This window comes from Coregonus lavaretus (genome assembly GCF_964263955.1).
Source record: "Coregonus lavaretus genome assembly, chromosome: 1".
NCBI lineage: Eukaryota > Metazoa > Chordata > Actinopteri > Salmoniformes > Salmonidae > Coregonus > Coregonus lavaretus.
The window spans coordinates 30123363-30143096 of record NC_139988.1 but is presented as its reverse complement, the minus strand read 5'-3'; the positions used below and the strand labels follow the sequence as shown (position 1 = coordinate 30143096).

The 19734-nt window shown below is 45.7% G+C and overlaps 1 protein-coding gene across 1 annotated transcript in view; it reads right to left on the bottom strand.

Annotated features, from left to right (window-relative positions):
- The window catches only part of LOC311134734 (disks large homolog 5-like), a 76257-nt gene that overhangs the window by 33641 nt on the left and 22882 nt on the right, over positions 1-19734 (bottom strand). The window contains exons 2-5 of the mRNA XM_084168507.1: positions 9445-9513; positions 7463-7646; positions 6432-6575; positions 5063-5246 (exon numbers count right to left, since the gene is read on the bottom strand). Coding sequence (XP_084024633.1) covers positions 5063-5246; positions 6432-6575; positions 7463-7646; positions 9445-9513 — 581 coding nt within the window. The remainder of the gene's footprint in view (positions 1-5062; positions 5247-6431; positions 6576-7462; positions 7647-9444; positions 9514-19734) is intronic.

Sequence of the window (19734 nt, the reverse complement as noted above, 5' to 3'; positions counted from 1 at the left end):
ACATATTGTGGTTCCAGTGTGTTAGTACAAGGAATTGAAATGGGATTCGTCCCAGTGCCATTGCACTTTGTGAACGTACACTCTGAGTTAGTCAGTGGAGTGTTCAGAGTTGGCGTACGTCCTATGTTGCCAGTAAAAGGTGTGACATTTATAATGGGCAACGATATTGCCGGAGGAAAGGTGATACCCGTATTGGAGGTATTGGATAAAAGTGACCAGTCTCTCTCCGAGGAGCTGGCACAGGGTTATCCAGATGTGTTCCCCGCTTGTGCTGTCACACGTGCTCAAGCACGACAAGTGGGTGAAGTGATAGATTTGTCGAACACGATTCTATTCAGAGTGTGACCCAGAGGATAGTTCGGGTGCTACCTCTGGTAAGCTGGTGCAGTCTGACCAACAGCCCAGAGAAAGGAAGAAGGATGTGGAACTTGTTCCTGAGGCAATACAGTTACCAGTCACTCGTGAGCAGCTGATCGCTAACCAAAAGGTTGACATTAGCCTAGCTAAATGTTTTTCTAATGTTGTCTCAGAGGAGGAGCTAAAGAAGAAAAACATGGCATACTTCATTGATGGTAATCTCCTCATGCGTAAATGGACATCCCATGTTGACGCTGGCGGAGATTGGAATGCTGTTTACCAAATAGTGATTCCTACAGCCTTTCGACAAAATGTTTTATCCCTCGCTCATGATCACCAGTGGTCCGGACATCTGGGAGTCACCAAGACTTATGATCGAGTTTTGCGACATTTCTTTTGGCCTGGTTTAAAACAAGATGTGGCTCAGTTCTGTCGGACTTGCCACACCTGTCAAGTAACTGGGAAACCGAACCAGGTTATTTCCCCCGCGCCTCTTTGTCCCATACCGGCCATAGGTGAACCATTCGAACATGTGATGGTTGATTGTGTTGGACCATTACCAAAGACAAAATCTGGTAACCAGTTTATGTTGACGATTATGTGTGTGGCCACCAGGTACCCAGAGGCCATTCCTCTGCGAAGGATTACTGCTCCGGTGGTGAGTAAAGCGTTGATCAAATTCTTCTCAACTTTTGGGTTACCTAAGGTGATACAAACTGATCAGGGTACGAATTTCCTTTCAAAACTTTTCAAACAAGTGTTAAAATCCTTGTCAGTTACACACCGTGTGTCCAGCGCATACCACCCAGAGTCTCAGGGTGCGCTTGAACGTTGGCATCAGACACTGAAGTCTATGCTCCGTAAATATTGCTTGGAATCTGAGAAGGATTGGGATGAGGGAGTTCCTCTAGTTTTGTTTGCTGTCCGTGAGACAGTACAGGAATCCTTAGGGTTCAGCCCAGCTGAACTGGTGTTTGGACACACCATGAGAGGACCTATGAAAGTCCTTAAGGATCAGTTTTTATCACAAGAGTTGTGTGTGAAAGAAAATGTGTTGGACTACGTTAGTCGCTTTCGTGAGCGCCTACATGGTGCCTGTGCTCTAGCAAAGGAAGCGCTGTCTTCCTCACAGAAACGGATGAAACGACACTATGACACACAGGCTGTTTCTCGTTCACTGCAGCCAGGTGACCAAGTTCTTGTATTGTTGCCTGTGCCAGGAGCGTCATTGTCAGCACGTTTCTCTGGTCCTTATGTAATTGAAAAGAAACTAAGTGAAACTGACTACGTGATACAGACTCCTGATAGAAAACGCCAATCTCGTGTGTGCCACGTTAACATGTTGAAAACATACCAGACCCGTTACTCAGATAGACAGTCCAGAGAAACTGGCCGAGTCGGCTGTCTCTATTGCTGCTACGGCTGTAGTGGGAGGTCATGTTAATGATGTGGACGGAGATGGTTTTGAGTTGCGCAATACTCAGCAGCAGTGTGCTAGATTGCCCAATTCAGAGATGCTGCTGTCTCTCCCGTCAAGCCTGATTCATTTAACGGACGGACAGTCAGATGATATTGTGAGACTATTACACAGCTTTCCATGTCTTTTTAATGATGTTCCTACATGCACAAATGTGTTAGAACATGACATTAATGTTGGAAACGCTGCACCTATCAAGCAACATGCTTATCGTGTCAACGTCTCTAAAAGAAAGATAATGAGGGATGAGGTCGGTTATTTGCTAGAGAATAACCTGGCTATGCCAAGTTCAAGTCCTTGGAGTTCTCCGTGCATTCTGGTTCCTAAACCTGATGGGACATCCAGATTATGTACGGACTATCGGAAGGTCAATGCTGTCACAGTGCCCGACTCGTTCCCGTTACCCAGACTGGATGACTGTATTGATACTGTTGGTGCTGCTACTTATGTAACCAAACTAGATCTTCTAAAAGGTTACTGGCAGGTGCCGTTAACCTCACGTGCCTCCGACATCTCTGCCTTTGTGACCCCAGATCACTTTCTACAATATGCTGTCATGGCATTTGGGATGCGGAACGCACCAGCCACTTTCCAACGCCTGGTTAACACAGTATTGGCTGGAGTTCCTAATTGTAGTGCTTACCTTGATGATCTGGTAATTTATTCAACTGAGTGGTCTGATCATGTTAACACTCTAAGGGTAGTGTGTGAACGTCTAGCAACCGCTTCTCTAACCCTGAACTTAGCAAAGTGCGAGTTTGGGAAGGCCACTGTTACTTATCTTGGTGAACAGGTCGGCCGTGGTCAGGTGCGCCCTCTAGATGCCAAGGTCTCAGCTATAAATGCATTTCCCGCACCTACCACCAGAAGAGAGCTACGCCGCTTTTTAGGGATGGTTGGCTACTACCGTAGTTTCTGTAAAAATTTCTCTGCGGTAGTTGCTCCATTAATGGATTTGCTCAGTCCGGCGAGAAAATTTGTATGGTCTGAAGATTGTCGTACTGCTTTCAACACTGCTAAAGCACTCTTATGTAGTACTCCTGTTCTTGCTGCGCCAGATTTTGAACGACCGTTTAAACTGGAGGTAGATGCAAGTGCCAGAGGTGCTGGTGCTGTTCTACTGCAGCCGGACCAGAGTGGAGTGGACCATCCTGTCTGTTATTTTTCACGGAAATTTAACAAATGTCAGACAAACTATTCCACCATTGAACAAGAAGCTCTAGCTTTGTTGTTAGCTCTGCAGTACTTTGAAGTTTATGTTGGTTCCAGTGCATTACCAGTGATAGTGTATACTGACCATAACCCCTTAGTTTTTCTCCACCGGATGTACAACCAGAACCAACGCCTTATGCGTTGGGCACTTGTAGTGCAAAATTATAATTTGGAGATCCGCCACAAAAAGGGGTTGGATAATGTGTTGGCAGATGCTTTGTCTCGTGTTTAATGATCTAGGTTTTTTTTGTTATCCCGTCAGGATGATTTTTGAATTTTGGGTGTTGTGATGGTATGTGTGTCGCAAACCATTGTGGTTTGCTCTTTTAAGGGTGGGAGTGTTACGGATACAGGTAACCTGTGTCTTTTTGTGTTTTTCCTCTCCTTCTGCCCTAATCACAGGTGTCCTGTATGTTCCTGATTGGTGGTCGTTGTGGTGTCTGCTGATTGCTAAGGTGGACCAATCAGTGAACATTCCTCTGCATTGCATCACCTGTTTTTGGTTTTTCAATCACACATCCCATTGTTTAAAAGCCGGTCAGTTGTGTTTGTTGTTAGAGACTATTTCCGTATGTGAGTATGGATACTGTGGTGTCCTGTGTTTTGTTTACTCACTAAGTTGCTGGTTCCTCTGTTTGGTAACTTTGCTAGACTACTTTTCGTATGTGAGTATGGATACTGTGGTGTCCTGTGTACTCACTCATTTGCTGGTTACTCTGTTTGGTAACTTTGTGTTTCGGGGAAAAGGGCATACATTACCCGTAAAAAAGAAAACTGTCTATAAACACTAGTTAGACCTGAGCGGACCACCCACTGTATTTTTGTATGATTAGCAGTAGTTTAGCGGTTCTTGAGGCAGGCAAGATCAGTTTAGGGGTGTTTTACACTATTGTTTCATTTCTTGGGTCCTGCTCAGCCCTTTTTCCCAAACCTTTACCGTGTGTTCACAAATAAACCTTTTATGTTTGACGGTAGTTTATGGTTGTCGTGTAGTTTTTGTTCTCCCTGTTCCATGTCACGATTCTAATTTGCATGATTTATGTTACGGGTCTCTTCTCCATCCACCCTAGACGTTTAAAGCCACGGGGTTCGTAACAGTGTATTATGTACAGTTGACATATAAAAAAAAACAATTTTGGTGTTTCAAGCACCATGCTGAAACCCAGATGAAGGAAGCTTCCTGTCGAAACGTTACTTTATTTAATTAATACAAAAAAAAAATCCCGGAGTGATAGTGATAGATTATTTACTTCTTCTCAAGCATGTTGTAACCAAACCAAGCCACCGGAACCAGAACCAAGCCAGATTGAGCATTGATTCATTTTACACCGGTTGGTCAGCAGATGGCAACAGTGAGCCGCTGCAGTATATGGACTATTCAATACTACTAGGCTGCATTTACACAGGCAGCCCAATACAGATATTTTGCCCAATTACTGGCAAAGGATCTGATCTGATTGGTCAAAAGATCAATAATTGGGAAAATATCAGAATTGTTCTGCCTGTGTACACTAGCCCCTAGGTTTCACTTTTGCTGGCCCTTTACAATCACAAAATCATCATCAAATAAAATGCATCAACCTCCCTGCCGTTTTTGTGTGTTTGGTTGAGCGTGTGGTGTATGTAAGGCTTGCTGGAGTCTGTGATGATTACTGTGGGAGCAGGTGTGACCCCAGGGCAGTATGCAGGTGTGTGTGGCCTTTACAGGAGATGGAGACCTAGTACTCTATCCTGGTGAGTTTAAACACTTCTCCTGAACTTACAGATCTGTGAACACAGGAGGAGCAGTAGGAACAAGGGGAATGTGCCTACTGCCTACATGCCCTTTACATGAGCCAGTGACCTTGTCCTCCAGCACTGCCCTTTACAGAAGTGCTCAATATGCATCTCCCAGCCGTGTGTGTCTGTGTGTGCGCACGTCCTGTCCAACGCAGCAGTCTTCTCCAGGGATGTGTGGGTATCTGAAAGCACATCAACCCAGTATAGGTCACAGCAACCTTGTGTGTGTGTGTGTACCTCTTGCTGCTGCAGCCTCATGTCGGCCACCTCCTTCTGGTCCTCGCTGTGTAGCCTGCGGAGCTCCTCACAGCTCTGCTTCAGGTGGTTGTGTTCCCTGACAAGCTGAGTGTTGTCTCTCCTCAACACCTCCAGCTCCTCCTTCAGTTGAGACTGATCTCCTAACACACGACTGTGGAGAATACTGGAGACAGAGAGGGAGAGGTCAAAACTGGGGGAGGGGAAGACACAGTTTCCTGACTTTGATGGCACATCATAACAAGGTCTAAATAGAAGCAAGCGGAGATTCTTCATGAAGGCTGGAAGCACGGCCCGCCTGCCCAAAAACACACTGGTAGCAAAGCAAAACAGGGGCTGTGATTACCATGAGGTTACATTAGTTATACAGCAGATTGCATTATCTAGGCTATGTCTGCAAAAGGCAGGTTAAAGTGAAAGTACGGACTAACCTCTCTGCAGACCTGAATTGAGTTTATTCGATAAGTACTGATTGCACTATATGTTCACTGGGGGAGGGAGGAACATGTAAGTCAATGACTATACAGACAGAGGTTAGGAGGGAGATTAACCCATTCTGTTTGATTGCTTTCCTGGACAGACAGCGACAGGGGCTTACATCCATCCATACAATCACACACAGGCCTGATGGAGAGACAGGAGTGGAGCGATAATCCTAATCTATCTCACTCATCTGTCTCACTGGGTACCCACACGTGCGTGTGCGCACACCCACACCTTACATGCCTGGATTTAATGCCACAGATTACCACATATTGTCCTTAAAGAACTTTGCAAAACTGTACATGTGTGGTACTCTGTTAGAGTTTATGTTTACTCTAGTAAGTGTGTACAAAGGAAACCCCCCCAGATTAAAAGCATGACTGCTAGACATATTGTAGGTTTAGTGCTGGGTTTGGTAGCCCTATAGAACATAATTTGATACGACTTCATTCACAATTGACTATAAAAGATATTGCTGTACAACTCCTTAATTCACATTTAGGTAATCCCTATTCCAGTTAAATGGAAACAGACCATTAGCACATAAATGTTCACCAGGCACTTCTCCCGTCTGTAAATGAGTAAAACAATGACTCCATAAAACCTCTCATTATTCCCATCTAATTACAACAGTCTATTCAGAAACAGTTAGTGAACTAACAGATTATTCCTGACATTAGGCTGGGCAGTGTACTCAAGGACTACTAAATGTCCACCTTTCCCCAGACAATTCATGTATTTTTGTTAACCAACAAACCAGTCAGTCAGTCGACCGACCAACCAGCCAGCCAGCCAGCCAGCCAGCCAGCCAGCCAATCGATTAACCCAACCAACCAACCCAATCAGTGTTGATGATGGTGGTACTCACTGGTAGAAGTCAGCCTCCTTGACGGCCTCCTCACACCTCTTCAGAGTCTTGGTGTGTTGGTTCTGTAGAGACTGCAGATCTGCCATGGCCCTCGTACACTGACTTTTTAGACGCTCGTAGTCGTGGCTGGCTTTGGAATTCGGCCTTTGGGGAAACAACGACATGAGTGGAGTAATGCATCACATCATCAACCTGAGACCTTGTCTACAAGATCAGCCCAATGTCAGTTAACCCCCTAGTTGATGTCCCTGTCCCCCCCCCCATGAAATTGAATTAGCATAAGAATAAAAATACCCATCAAAATCCGTCTGTTTAAGCTAGAGATATGTTTTTTTTGCCTGGGCTGCGTCTCAATCCACTGCATCCGCCAACAGTGGCCTTCGGCATCTGCGGTGGAAGGTGGCCGAGCTACAGCGTTGTTTATCAGACCATGAGGCATCCCGAAAATTGGTATTCTAACGAAAACGTCTGTAGCGCATAAATGCACTCAAGTCAGACGCAGGCCTACGCAACTTTCTAGAGACTACTTTTCATAGCCGTGTCTGTACATACAGTTTGTTAACTTGTTTAGCAAACGTTCCTAATATCATCATCGGACCCTAACCCTTTTCCCTGAGGGTACATGTCTGCTTGTGAGAGATGAACTCACTATTGTGCATCCCTCCTGATTCTGTACAATGGCTTCAGGAAACAGAGGGCTTTATAAAAGTGTGTGTAAACATGACCAATCATAAACCACCAGGTCACTGACCTCAAAGTAATGACCCATACAGACAGCAATTAACCAAGTGTTGCAGTCAGTCTATCATAGCAGACCATGTGATGTAGTTCAGGTGCTTAAAGATAACACAACAATGGCTGAATATTTTTTTTTTACTCTGTTGTAGGCTACCTTAACTTTTATGATTAGCTGGAATGTATGCTCTGTCTAAATATTGTATTTTGAATACTTGTTGCATGGAGACATTGGTGTATAGTACAGTATAAAGACGATCTACTCTACTTATGTGTAGGGGGGGGGTTGTTTGTACCTGCAGTCGTCGAAGGTGGTGCCAGGCGATGCCAGGGCCAGGCGCTTGCGGAGTTCGTCCCTCTCACGGGTCACCTGACGCAGCTGGAACAGGATGGTGTCCAGGTTGTCACCGGCTGGCCGGTTGTCGTTGATGGCTGGGAGCGGGGACGAGACTGAGCCGTTACCGGTACCGGGGGGTGAACCTGCAACAGTGAGTATGTCACCAGGGGCAAGAGCAGCTCACTGCCACCGGAATACACGGGACAGGAAGGGGAGGAAGACACTTACATCACAATATAAACAAACAAGCACAGACACACACACACACATAAGGGTATATACATTTTATAAGCTCAGTCCTTTGTATTAGAGGTGATTCTAACTGGACATGATGCTTGATCTGGTTCTCCTGTGTCTTATTCTGGGGGAATATAGTTCTATTACAGCTGCATAGGCCTGCCACAGCTGACATTTGACTTGAGTTAAAAAAGTTAGGTACTTACACAAGAATCTGACCTTTGCAAGAATATTATGTTGACATGAGTATTATTCATGTGAAGGTTGAGGTTAGGCACACAAATCCCAAGACTCACTTAAACCTCATGCAACTTTATGTCAACTTCTCCTGAATACTATATTATGTTGGGTTTAAGTGTAATATTCCTGAAAAACCCAGTTACCATCACCAGTAGACTGGGACAGTAAAAGATGATTGAATACATCACAGCAAACACAGGACTACAACAAAACAAACTGTAGCGCATTATACAGTACAATGCTCTTTGCGCACATAAGGTCTGAAGTGGTTTAGGCCTTGTCCTAGACATTCTGAACAAATTTACTACCAAGGTACTGCTTTAGAACAGCGGTTGTCTGATATGAAATTCCTCTTTAATCTTTTCCATGACAATCTTCTCTACAATTTCCAAGAATAACCTCAGATTCACATGGCAACAATGCTGGTAATCTCTGACATGAAAATGACAAGCAGCATATTGGATTAAATAAAACATATTCCTGGTACTTTCTGTCTGGCTGGCTTATGCAGAGTCTCTAGGACACTTTCATAGTATTGCATTAACCAATGCATTTGTGCAGTCATTCAAAAATACAAAGGTCTTTGTAAGTCATTGAGTAGAAGATTAATATTCAAATCAAATTGTATGTCACATGCGCCGAATACAGCATGTGTACACCTTACCGTGAAATGCTTACTTTCTATTTAAATTAATAATTTCCTTCTAGCCGTGTTCCCTTAGCCACGGTTATAAAATATCTTCCATGCTCGGGGCTGTGTCCCAATACTTTAAAACAGCTACCTTTCTTTGTGTCTCTTCCTTGCGACCACTTATAGGTTAAATTATTGGATCTCCCCCTTTCACAGCAAACACCTCTCTCTCTCTCTACCTCTCTCTACCTCCCTTCTCCTTCCTCTCTTTCTCCCTCTTTCCAGAACAGAAACAGAAAGAGCGGGCCTGGCAAGGAGGCCGACAGACAGACAGCAGACCCCCCTCTCTCTCTACCTCCCTCCCTCCCTCTTTCCCACTCTTCCCAGAACAGAAACAGAAGGAGCGGGCCTGGCCAACAGACAGACCGACCGGCAGAGCCAGCGCCAGGGAGGAACTCAGAGGATCCTTGGCACCAGGTTGGGCCCTTAAGGGTTTATGTAACAGCCAGTGACGCGCAGTGTCATTTGGACCCCTGTCAAGCTCTGGTAGCAAGAGTGAGTAAGTGAGTGTGCATGTTAAGGAGGTAGCATGGTGAACTAAACTCATGGAGGAGAGAAAGGAGAGAGATTGGCATGGGTCCAGCTGGGCTGCCGTAGGGAACATTGGCAAGCACTAATGAGTCTTTACTGAATGATGTCTTATTGGACTAGTGGGGTTATTCTGGTATAAACAAAGCTGCACTGCGTGGCGTTGAGACTACCGAAACCATGACTTGGATTATACACACACACACACACACACACACACACACACGTCTTGGCCCCATACTTACCGACACTGCTTAGGGAACTGCTACTCTCAGAGTCTGAGGGCATGGTGGACAGAACACTGTATGTAGAGCCTGTAGATCGAGTGATGTGGGGAAGAAGAAGAGAGACGACATCAGTAATCAGTAAAAAAGGAAATCATCCCAAAATCATATGCGCTTCTCCTTGAAGTCGTTCTTGAAACGATTGGTTTGGTTCGTCAAATCGATGATGAATTAATAGTGTAACATGAGCTTCATACCCCAATACAAATCTGCATGAAATAAATGGAAAAATACACTATATATACACACAAACATATGTGGACACCCCTTCAAATTAGTGGATTCAGCTATTTCAGCCACACCCGTCGCGGACAGGTGTATAAAATCGAGCACACAGCCATGCTATCTCCATAGACAAACATTGGCAGTAGAATGGCTTTACTGAAGAGCTCAGGGACTTTCAACGTGGCACCGTCACAGGATTCCACCTTTCCAACAAGACAGTTTGTCAAATTTCTGCCCTGCTAGAGCTGCCCCAGTCAACTGTAAGTGCAGAACGGATCTGGGTTTGGCGGATGCCAGGAGAACGCTACCTGCCCCAATGCATAGTGGCAACTGTAAAGTTTGGTGGAGGAGGAATAATGGTCTGGGGCTGTTTTTCATGGTTCGGGCTAGGCCCCTTAGTTCCAGTGAATGGAAATATTAACACTACAGTATACAATGACATTCTAGACGATTCTGTGCTTCCAACTTTGTGGCAACAGTTCGGTGAAGGCCCTTTCCCATTTCAGCATGACAAAGCGAGGTCCAAACAGAAATAGTTTGTCGAGATCGGTGTGGAAGAACTTGACTGGCCTGCACAGAGCCATGACCTCAACCCCATCGAACACCTTTGGGATGAATTGTAACGCTGACTGCGAGTCAGGCCTAATCGGCCAACATAAGTGCCCGACCTCACTAATGCTCTTGTAGCAGAATGGAAGCAAGTCCCCGCAGCAATGTTCCAACATCTAGTGGAAAGCCTTCCCAGAAGAGTGGAGGCTGTTATAGCAGCAAAGGGGGACCAACTCCATATTAATGCCCATGATTTTGGAATGAGATGTTCAACAAGCAGGTGTCCACATACTTTTGGTCATGTAGTGTACATATATTTCCTCCTGTATTTCTGGACTCCTAGTTCTTAACTCAGGACTCCTCCTCTTTATTCATGTCCCCTCTCCATGCACCTAGTACATTGCTTTGATGTATATTCCCTGTATGTCCATGCTAGTCAAGCAGAGTGTCACGGTTAGAATGTGATTTTCTCCTTTCTAAGTCAAGCAGCACATGGAGACGGCACTCAGGACAATGATGTCCTATTTGCATAGTGCTGCACACTGCTAAGCCCAGGATATTTCATGTAGAGGAATCCATAGGGGGGCTATAGTATATGTCATTCTGCTGCACATCACAGCTCTAGCTGCAGTAGCAAATTGACTGCCTTTTCTAAAGGGCCACGTAAACATATCATGGGTTTAAACCCTTTGTCGAGTGTAGAGTGAGTTCTTAGAATGTCGTCATTTTCAGTGTTCCACTTTGGGATTTTTACTGTTCAGTAAAGATTGAATTAGCTGCCATTGGTGGTGTCATCTATAAGAATAAATTAAAAGGTTTGCCATAGAACAGCATATATAGATATAACGTTTAGTGCTCTTAGAGCATTAAGAAGCCACACAGATATACAATAGCTGGTTATAAACAGCCTAATAGCTATATTGTGATCAACTAGGATGCATCTCTGTCACATTTCAAGCATCTATAAGACTGCAATTAAAGTGTGTCCTCTAAAACCTAGTCATGACACACACCAAGGGGAGTGATAAAGTCAAGAGGTCATTGATCAAATCCCACTATCCCAGATGTCCATCTGTGTCCTTCCCACCCTGCTGTGCCGGCTAAAGTCCTTACAGCACCAACCCTGCAGATCAGACAAGGCCAAGCCTCATTAGCTAGGATCTCTCCCTCGCTGAGACTCTGTGTATATATAGGGAGCGAGCAAGCGAGAGAGAGAAAATAAGTAAAATGGGGGTAGAAGAGAGGAGACTGGCTTTTAATCTGTTCTGACACTCCCTGAAGCTCTGTGCTCACTGCTCGCTCTGCTGCTGCTGCTCTCCACTGTGGAACACATTCAGAGCAGCTTGACATGAGAACCACGCAGAGCCTACTACACCTCTGCTGCACACTGAAGGCAGGCGGGCGGCTCTTACACACATCTTCCCACATGCATTTACAAGTAGTAGGCCACAACTTTCTAAAGTTGTGTCAGATCTTGAAGACTAGTGTGAAGTGAACCACAGATCTTTTTTCTTTTTTTACACTAGAACTCTTGCTCCTCAGCTTTTTTTTAACCAATACAACAAATAAACGTTTATTCGGGGCTAGGGATTAAACAGGGCTGGGAGATGTGTGATTTGAAAAAGCCAGCCCCAGAACACTAAAATAAATAGATTCTCCGTTATTCATCCCCTCTCGGACCAGCATGTCATGCCACATTGTTTAGACCATAATCACTTTTATGTAATAGTCACCGCTCACTACAGATTGAATTTGTCCAAAACGCTAGCGGCTGGCCTCTCCTACGCTGTTCTCACTTCAAAGATAGAGTATGGTATAACATACAGCATGGACATTGCGAAAGAGTATAGAAATGAATGAAATTCTGAATAATGTGAGTAGTGGCGACATAGTCTACACCAAGTCTCTCTTAGCAGGCCAATGAGGCAGAATAGATAGCATATTGAATGGCAGTAAGCCATCTGGTGGTGGAAGGGTCGGCAGCGATAGACCTCTCCAACAGGCCTTTTATCATCCATAGGAATTAGACATTAGCCTCTTTCAGCCAGGCCGTTCATTTGTAAACAAGCTGACAGCATCAATAAATAGTGCATGAATTAAGAGCTGCAAAAGATCTAGTGGTCGGCACTTAGGCTGCAGACAGTCCAATTCTCTACCCTTCTATCCTGAAGTGTGCACGCGCCATGAGGGGGTTGTGAGTAAATGGACACTTTAGGAACAAGTGTGGGGAATCAGAATGCAACCCGAAGTGTGCACTCGTTCACCAAAAGCCAATGCTTTTAAATCACTGAGGGTGAGTGAGCAAAGCACACTTTATGAAGAAGTGTAGGAATTCTGAAGGCGACCTTGGAGAACCCACCTTATGCCAGTCAGTCAGTCATTGTCAAGCCTTGAGCGTTGCAATGTGACATCCAGGTCCCATTCCTACAGATTAGGGATGTGACAAATGGAAAATGTAGCTTAAATGTTAAAACAGCAATTATTTTATCGTTTTTTCATTAAAACAAGAAAAATCGCCTCCCGAGTGGCACAGCGGTCTAAGGCACTGCATCGCAGTGTTGCAGCATCACTACAGCCTGGGGTTCAATCCCGCACAATTGGCCCAGTCGTCCGGGTTAGGGGAGGGTTTGGTCGGGGGGGCAGTACTTGGCTCATTGTGCTCTAGCGACTCCTTGTGGCGGGCCGGGCGCCTGTAGGCTGACTTCGGTCGTCAGAACGGTATTTCCTCCGACACATTGGTGCAGCTGGCTTCCGGGTTAAGCAGGTGGGTGTTAAGAAGCGCGGCTAGGCGGGTCATGTTTCAGAGGACGCATGACTCAACCTTCGCCTCTCCCGAGCCCGTTGGGGAGGTGCAGCGATGAGACAAGATCGTAATCACAAAATTGGGGAGAAAAAGTTCAAATTAAATACGAGATAAATCATAAAACTCCACGTCAATTCACAATGCAGGATAATGGGCATATTACATATGTATGACCGCTAGGGCTGGGTAATGAAGTTATATCTACCACAGTCATATACCCTTGAAAGCGCCTCGGCTACGGCCTGTTTGTTTGTCTATAAGGGCACACTACGTCTTTTTAAATGCCGACACGAAACCTCCTCTGAACTGACATTTTACTTGTCTGTAAAGGAATGCCGCTTCAGAAACGGGACTGACGTTCATCACTAGGCGACCAGAACTGTCAATCACATAATCTCGAGCTGCCTGTGCCCAGACTACCCTCTCCTAAAAAAGCACTTAAAAGTTTGTTAAATACTGTGACTTACCAAGACATTTAGTAGAAAGAAAACATCTTCCGCTAGGAATCGACTCTTAAGATTCAGTAGTTTTGGAATGGAGGAGACTGATTAGTTGCCGAGAACACAAACACTTGCATATTTTCATAGCGAGCGAGGGACGGAGAGGGAGGGGTACAGTATAGGCAGGTTGGCCACCAGGCACACTGCGCACTAGGCCCATCTATCAGCAATCAAAAGCTGTAAAGCAGGGCCTAGAATATTGTAAACGCAACAGACCGAAGATTGAACACACACTGATCATTTTTCTTAATGTTAATGATCCCAATTTCGTTTAAACGTTCACAGCCCTACTACCTCTTTAAGGAATACCTGGAATAGTATAACAGTAATCCTTCTACCCCCCCCCCCCCCCCCATAAAAAAAATAACAGGTTGTCCCACTGGCTATCCTAAGTTGAATGCACCAATTTGTAAGTCCCTCTTAAATGTAAATATCTATCCTGACAGTCTGGAAGTTTACTGCAATCTCAACACACCTTCAAACACACTGAAGCCATGAAACAACATCTAGGCCTGTACTAGCCACTGGAGCTGAGACTGCTGCAGCACTGTCACACCCATTCAATGAAGGGCCATTAAAGTTGCACTCCAGTCTCATTTTCACCTGATTTATCACCTGATTTACTTAATAAAAGACAAATGTCAATAGGTGGTCCAGGTATCCTCATGACATGGCACAAGTGTGGGGGGGGGGGGCTTTCCTCTTTTGTTCACCATTTCTCCTCTATTGTTCCCGCAGGCAATTGGGGAGACCGATGACAGAGTGCACCCATCAGACCAACTTCTTGAATGGCCTACTCCTTGAAGTTTGCAGTTGTCTCTAAAATTACATTATTTTGCGCAAAAGGTATTTTTCACCCTTAGTGTGCGTACATTACTGTATTAATACTTGGGATATTGTTTTTCAAAACGGAAAGTAAAAAAATATCTGGAGTGGGTCTTTAAATAAGTAGCCTGGCATTCAAACTGATATGCTTGGTTTCACATCACGTTGAGCGCAGCGTTCAGTCTGGTTTCACCAAGCTACAGTGGGGGGAAAAAAGTATTTAGTCAGCCACCAATTGTGCAAGTTCTCCCACTTAAAAAGATGAGAGAGGCCTTTAAATTTCATCATAGGTACACGTCAACTATGACAGACAAAATGAGAAAAGAAAATCCAGAAAATCTCATTGTAGGATTTTTAATGCATTTATTTGCAAATTATGGTGGAAAATAAGTATTTGGTCAATAACAAAAGTTTCTCAATACTTTGTTATATACCCTTTGTTGGCAATGACACAGGTCAAACATTTTCTGTAAGTCTTCACAAGGTTTTCACACACTGTTGCTGGTATTTTGGCCCATTCCTCCATGCAGATCTCCTCTAGAGCAGTGATGTTTTGGGGCTGTCGCTGGGCAACACGGACTTTCAACTCCCTCCAAAGATGTTCTATGGGGTTGAGATCTGGAGACTAGCTAGGCCACTCCAGGACCTTGAAATGCTTCTTACGAAGCCACTCCTTCGTTGCCCGGGCGGTGTGTTTGGGATCATTGTCATGCTGAAAGACCCAGCCACGTTTCATCTTCAATGCCCTTGCTGATGGAAGGAGGTTTTCACTCAAAATCTCACGATACATGGCCCCATTCATTCTTTCCTTTACACGGATCAGTCGTCCTGGTCCCTTTGCAGAAAAACAGCCCCAAAGCATGATGTTTCCACCCCCATGCTTCACAGTAGGTATGGTGTTCTTTGGATGCAACTCAGCATTCTTTGTCCTCCAAACACGACGAGTTGAGTTTTTACCAAAAAGTTCTATTTTGGTTTCATCTGACCATATGACATTCTCCCAATCCTCTTCTGGATCATCCAAATGCACTCTAGCAAACTTCAGACGGGCCTGGACATGTACTGGCTTAAGCAGGGGGACACGTCTGGCACTGCAGGATTTGAGTCCCTGGCGGCGTAGTGTGTTACTGATGGTAGGCTTTGTTACTTTGGTCCCAGCTCTCTGCAGGTCATTCACTAGGTCCCCCCGTGTGGTTCTGGGATTTTTGCTCACCGTTCTTGTGATCATTTTGACCCCACGGGGTGAGATCTTGCGTGGAGCCCCAGATCGAGGGAGATTATCAGTGGTCTTGTATGTCTTCCATTTCCTAATAATTGCTCCCACAGTTGATTTCTTCAAACCAAGCTGCTTACCTATTGCAGATTCAGTCTTCCCAGCCTGGTGCAGGTCTACAATTTTGTTTCCGGTGTCCTTTGACAGCTCTTTGGTCTTGGCCATAGTGGAGTTTGGAGTGTGACTGTTTGAGGTTGTGGACAGGTGTCTTTTATACTGATAACAAGTTCAAACAGGTGCCATTAATACAGGTAACATTTACATTTACATTTGAGTCATTTAGCAGACGCTCTTATCCAGAGCGACTTACAGGTAACGAGTGGAGGACAGAGGAGCCTCTTAAAGAAGAAGTTACAGGTATGTGAGAGCCAGAAATCTTGCTTGTTTGTAGGTGACCAAATACTTATTTTCCACCATAATTTGCAAATAAATTCATAAAAAAATCCTACAATGTGATTTTCTGGATTTTGTTTTTCTCAATTTGTCTGTCATAGTTGACGTGTACCTATGATGAAAATTACAGGCCTCTCTCATCTTTTTAAGTGGGAGAACTTGCACAATTGGTGGCTGACTAAATACTTTTTTCCCCCAATGTATATGGTCCTCAAGTGCAGATGAAGCCACTAGCTACTGTAGCTACCCAGAGGTGAGTTATAGCCTACTACTACTTAGAGTGTGTGGGTGTAATGATAGTAGAGATCCAGTAGGATATAGTAACATGAGAGCTGAGCTGATGGTAGACAGTCACGGCTACTAGAACAAAGGCTTGTCTCCTCTCCTCTTCCTGACTCCCCCCATGTCTTTAACTAGGTCAGGGGAACCCTGGCTCTGCCTTGGGGGCTCCACTACTCACCCCACCTCCCCTCTCATCATTCTATCCTCCTAGTTCCCCCTCTACAACTCTGAAGCTTCTCATCATCTCCCTTTATCAAGTCTACCCTCGTTCTCCATCTCCTGTTGGCCTCCTCTCCCTCTTCATCTCCGCTCCTATCCCCTCTCTCTCTGACCCCCCCCCCCCCCCCCCCCCCCCCGACAGTGTTCCCCTCATTCTTATCAGAGAGAAGAGAGAGTCAACTGTGACAAAAAAAATGTATGCTGCAACCCAGAGAATTCTCTTACCTAAAAATGCACCAACAACCCAAAATGTAAGGAATCGGATTCTGTCATTTCAAACACTTTCTATCTTAAGATCTTGACAACTCTGAAACTATGGATCTGATGCAAGGAATTCACTTCGAGGAGAAAAATAAAACTTCAGGGGCTGTTGGAGAAGGAAGGTTATTACTGTTACATTCCAAAAATAATACTACATCTGCTATTCTGTATTACCCACCGTCAGCTCCTCTCACTTTGTGTCTGAATTCAGCAACAAACTGTGTGTGTATATGTGTGTATATTTGTGTGTGTGTGTGTGTTATAAAGAGAGAAAAGGCCACTGTTGATTGGCTAGGGGGTCTGTCTCTCACAACAAGGCCATGCATGGCAGTGGCACCAAGGGCCAGGGTTCTGGGGAGTGAGCCAATGGCTGCTGGGTCACATGACCAGAAAGTGTCTCCAGGGTCGTGGTCAATAGAACGAAAACATTTTTAAACAGGGAGGTACTACCAGGGGTGTATTCATTACGCCAATTCTGTTGTAAAAGGTTTCTTAAACGGAAGAAAGCGGAAGAAAACGGGGAGGGACATACCTGAATTTGTCCAACAGAAACTCCTGTTTTAGTTGCAAAACATTCCATTTTGAAACTGTTTGGAATAATGATTACACCCCTGAACTTGTCTAATGAGAATTTTTTGTAATACCTTGCAAAAATGTTTTGCAACATTGTGCCCTTCTGAATCCCACCCAGTACATGGCATGGCCTAAGCCATGAACACAGGCTAAACAAATCTGAGACCACCTAGTCTTTTCCTCAGGACTGAAATTCAAACTAAACAAATATTGCTAAATAAAAGACCTGATAGTCATCACTGAGCAGTCGTGTGATTTATAGCGGTGTAATACACCATTACTGCTAGAGAACAAAACATAATCCTAAATGACAAACATTAGTGGTGTGGTTGTTCACCTAGTCTCGCATCCCTTCATTATTCAAACATCTGAAAAGACCTTGATAGGAGAATCAAAACATGGTGGAGGAACTTCTATAAATTTACCATTGGGTTACAACAACAACAACAACAACAACAACATGCCATGATCCCCATCTAGCTTATACCTATCCAGTCATTTCAGATCTGTGAGCACTGAAGGAGTTGAGGCTGGCTGAAGTTAGCCTGGACCTAGATCTCTCAAGTGCTGTATAGCCCAACTCCTATGGTCGCTGGCATTTAGCATAAAGATGACCAAGTGCAAGGTGGCACTTAATAGATCTGGGACTAGGCTGGGGTAAAGAGTCTGAATATTGAGATGCATTGAGTAGAGCTGCTCTCTGCCCCTCTAACAGAATGATAGGCCCTTGGCCTTCACCCCAGACAATAAGATCCATCAAAAATGCTGAACAGCAGCAGTCTAGCTGGTCCAGTAATGCCGTTACTTTCATTACAGCGAACACACAGCCTATTGTCAGCCAAGCTAGTGGTGCTTTACCCGTGAAGAACACTATAAGTCATAATAAATTAAGCATAAGTGCCTTCTGAGCAGCACACTTGTGCCAAAGAGTTTCTAAACCCAGAGGCGCTTCATGTCACGAATTCCGCCGAGACTGCTCCTCCTCCTTGCTCGGGCAGGCTTCGGCGTTCGTCGTCCCCGGAGTACTAGCTACTACCGCTTGATGTCTCGATGTTTGTTTGGTCTTGTCTTGTTAGTGCACCTGTTTCGTATTATGTATTGATTAGGTCACCTATAAGTTTCCTTTAGTTTTGTTTGCAGTTGTGTGTGATTGTCCGCCTGTCCGTTGATGTATGGTATTTGTTCTCGTGTTTATAGTGTATTTACGCACTGTATGCGTAATCGCTCGCCTCCAGTGTTTGAGGCCCGTTATTTTGTATTGTCTTGTTGACTAGTAAAGTCGTTTTGACTGAGCTTCTGTGTCCTGCGCCTGACTCCAACACCGCATCCACATCAGCTTGTGACAGAATCACACACCAATACTATGGAGTCAGCAGGAGCAGCGGCGGCGACCGAGTCGCTGGAGGATCGGGTCAGCTGCCAGGACGCCAGGATCCAGCAACTCGTCTCCGCCATGCAAGAGGTGATGAACACCCTGCGCCGATGGGAAAGGGGAGGCGTGCCCACACCTCCTCCTACCTTACCACCACCATCGGCCAGCCCCACCAGACCAGCTCCGGAGTCCAGTGGGATTCGGCTCTCGCTCCCGAGGGCGTATGATGGCACCGCAGCCGGGTACATACACCCGGCGCCCTCGGGATACGAGAGCGTTTCCGCCCTCATCTCCTGTCTCTCCAGCAAGGCGTTGGAGTGGGCCAACGCCGAATGGAGGGGAATAGACGCCGCCACCATCAGCTACGCAGAGTTCTCCCGCCGCTTCAGGGCTGTGTTCGATCACCCTCCTGAGGGTAAAGCGGCGGGGGAGCGTCTGTTCCACCTCCGACAGGGGAAGAGGAGCGCACAGGAGGTCGCCCTGGATTTCCGGACTCTAGCGGCGGATGCGGGGTGGAATGAAAGGGCCCTCATCGACCACTATCGGTGTAGCCTACGTGAGGACGTTCGACAAGAGCTGGCATGCAGGGACACCACTCTATCCTTTGACCAGCTGGTGGACATGTCCATCCGTCTGGATACCCTGCTGGCCACCCGCGGACGTCCCGAGTTGGGGCCGTCCATTCCATCCCCCAGCATCTCCGAGCCTAGCCCTATGGAGCTCGGGGGTGCTGGCGCTAGAGAGAGGAGGAGAGAGAGCCCGAGGGGGGCCGTCCCCTGCACCAACTGTGGCCGTGGAGGACACACTGCGGCTAGGTGCTGGGGAGGGTCTCCAGGGAGTCGGGGCAACAGGTCACGCACTGGGGAGTCATTCCAGGTGAGTAGGCGCCCCACTCACCCAGAGCTCTCTGTTGTTCACTTGTGTATACCTGTGGTATTTCCTCAGGTTGCATCTCATTCCCAGCATAAGGCGCTAG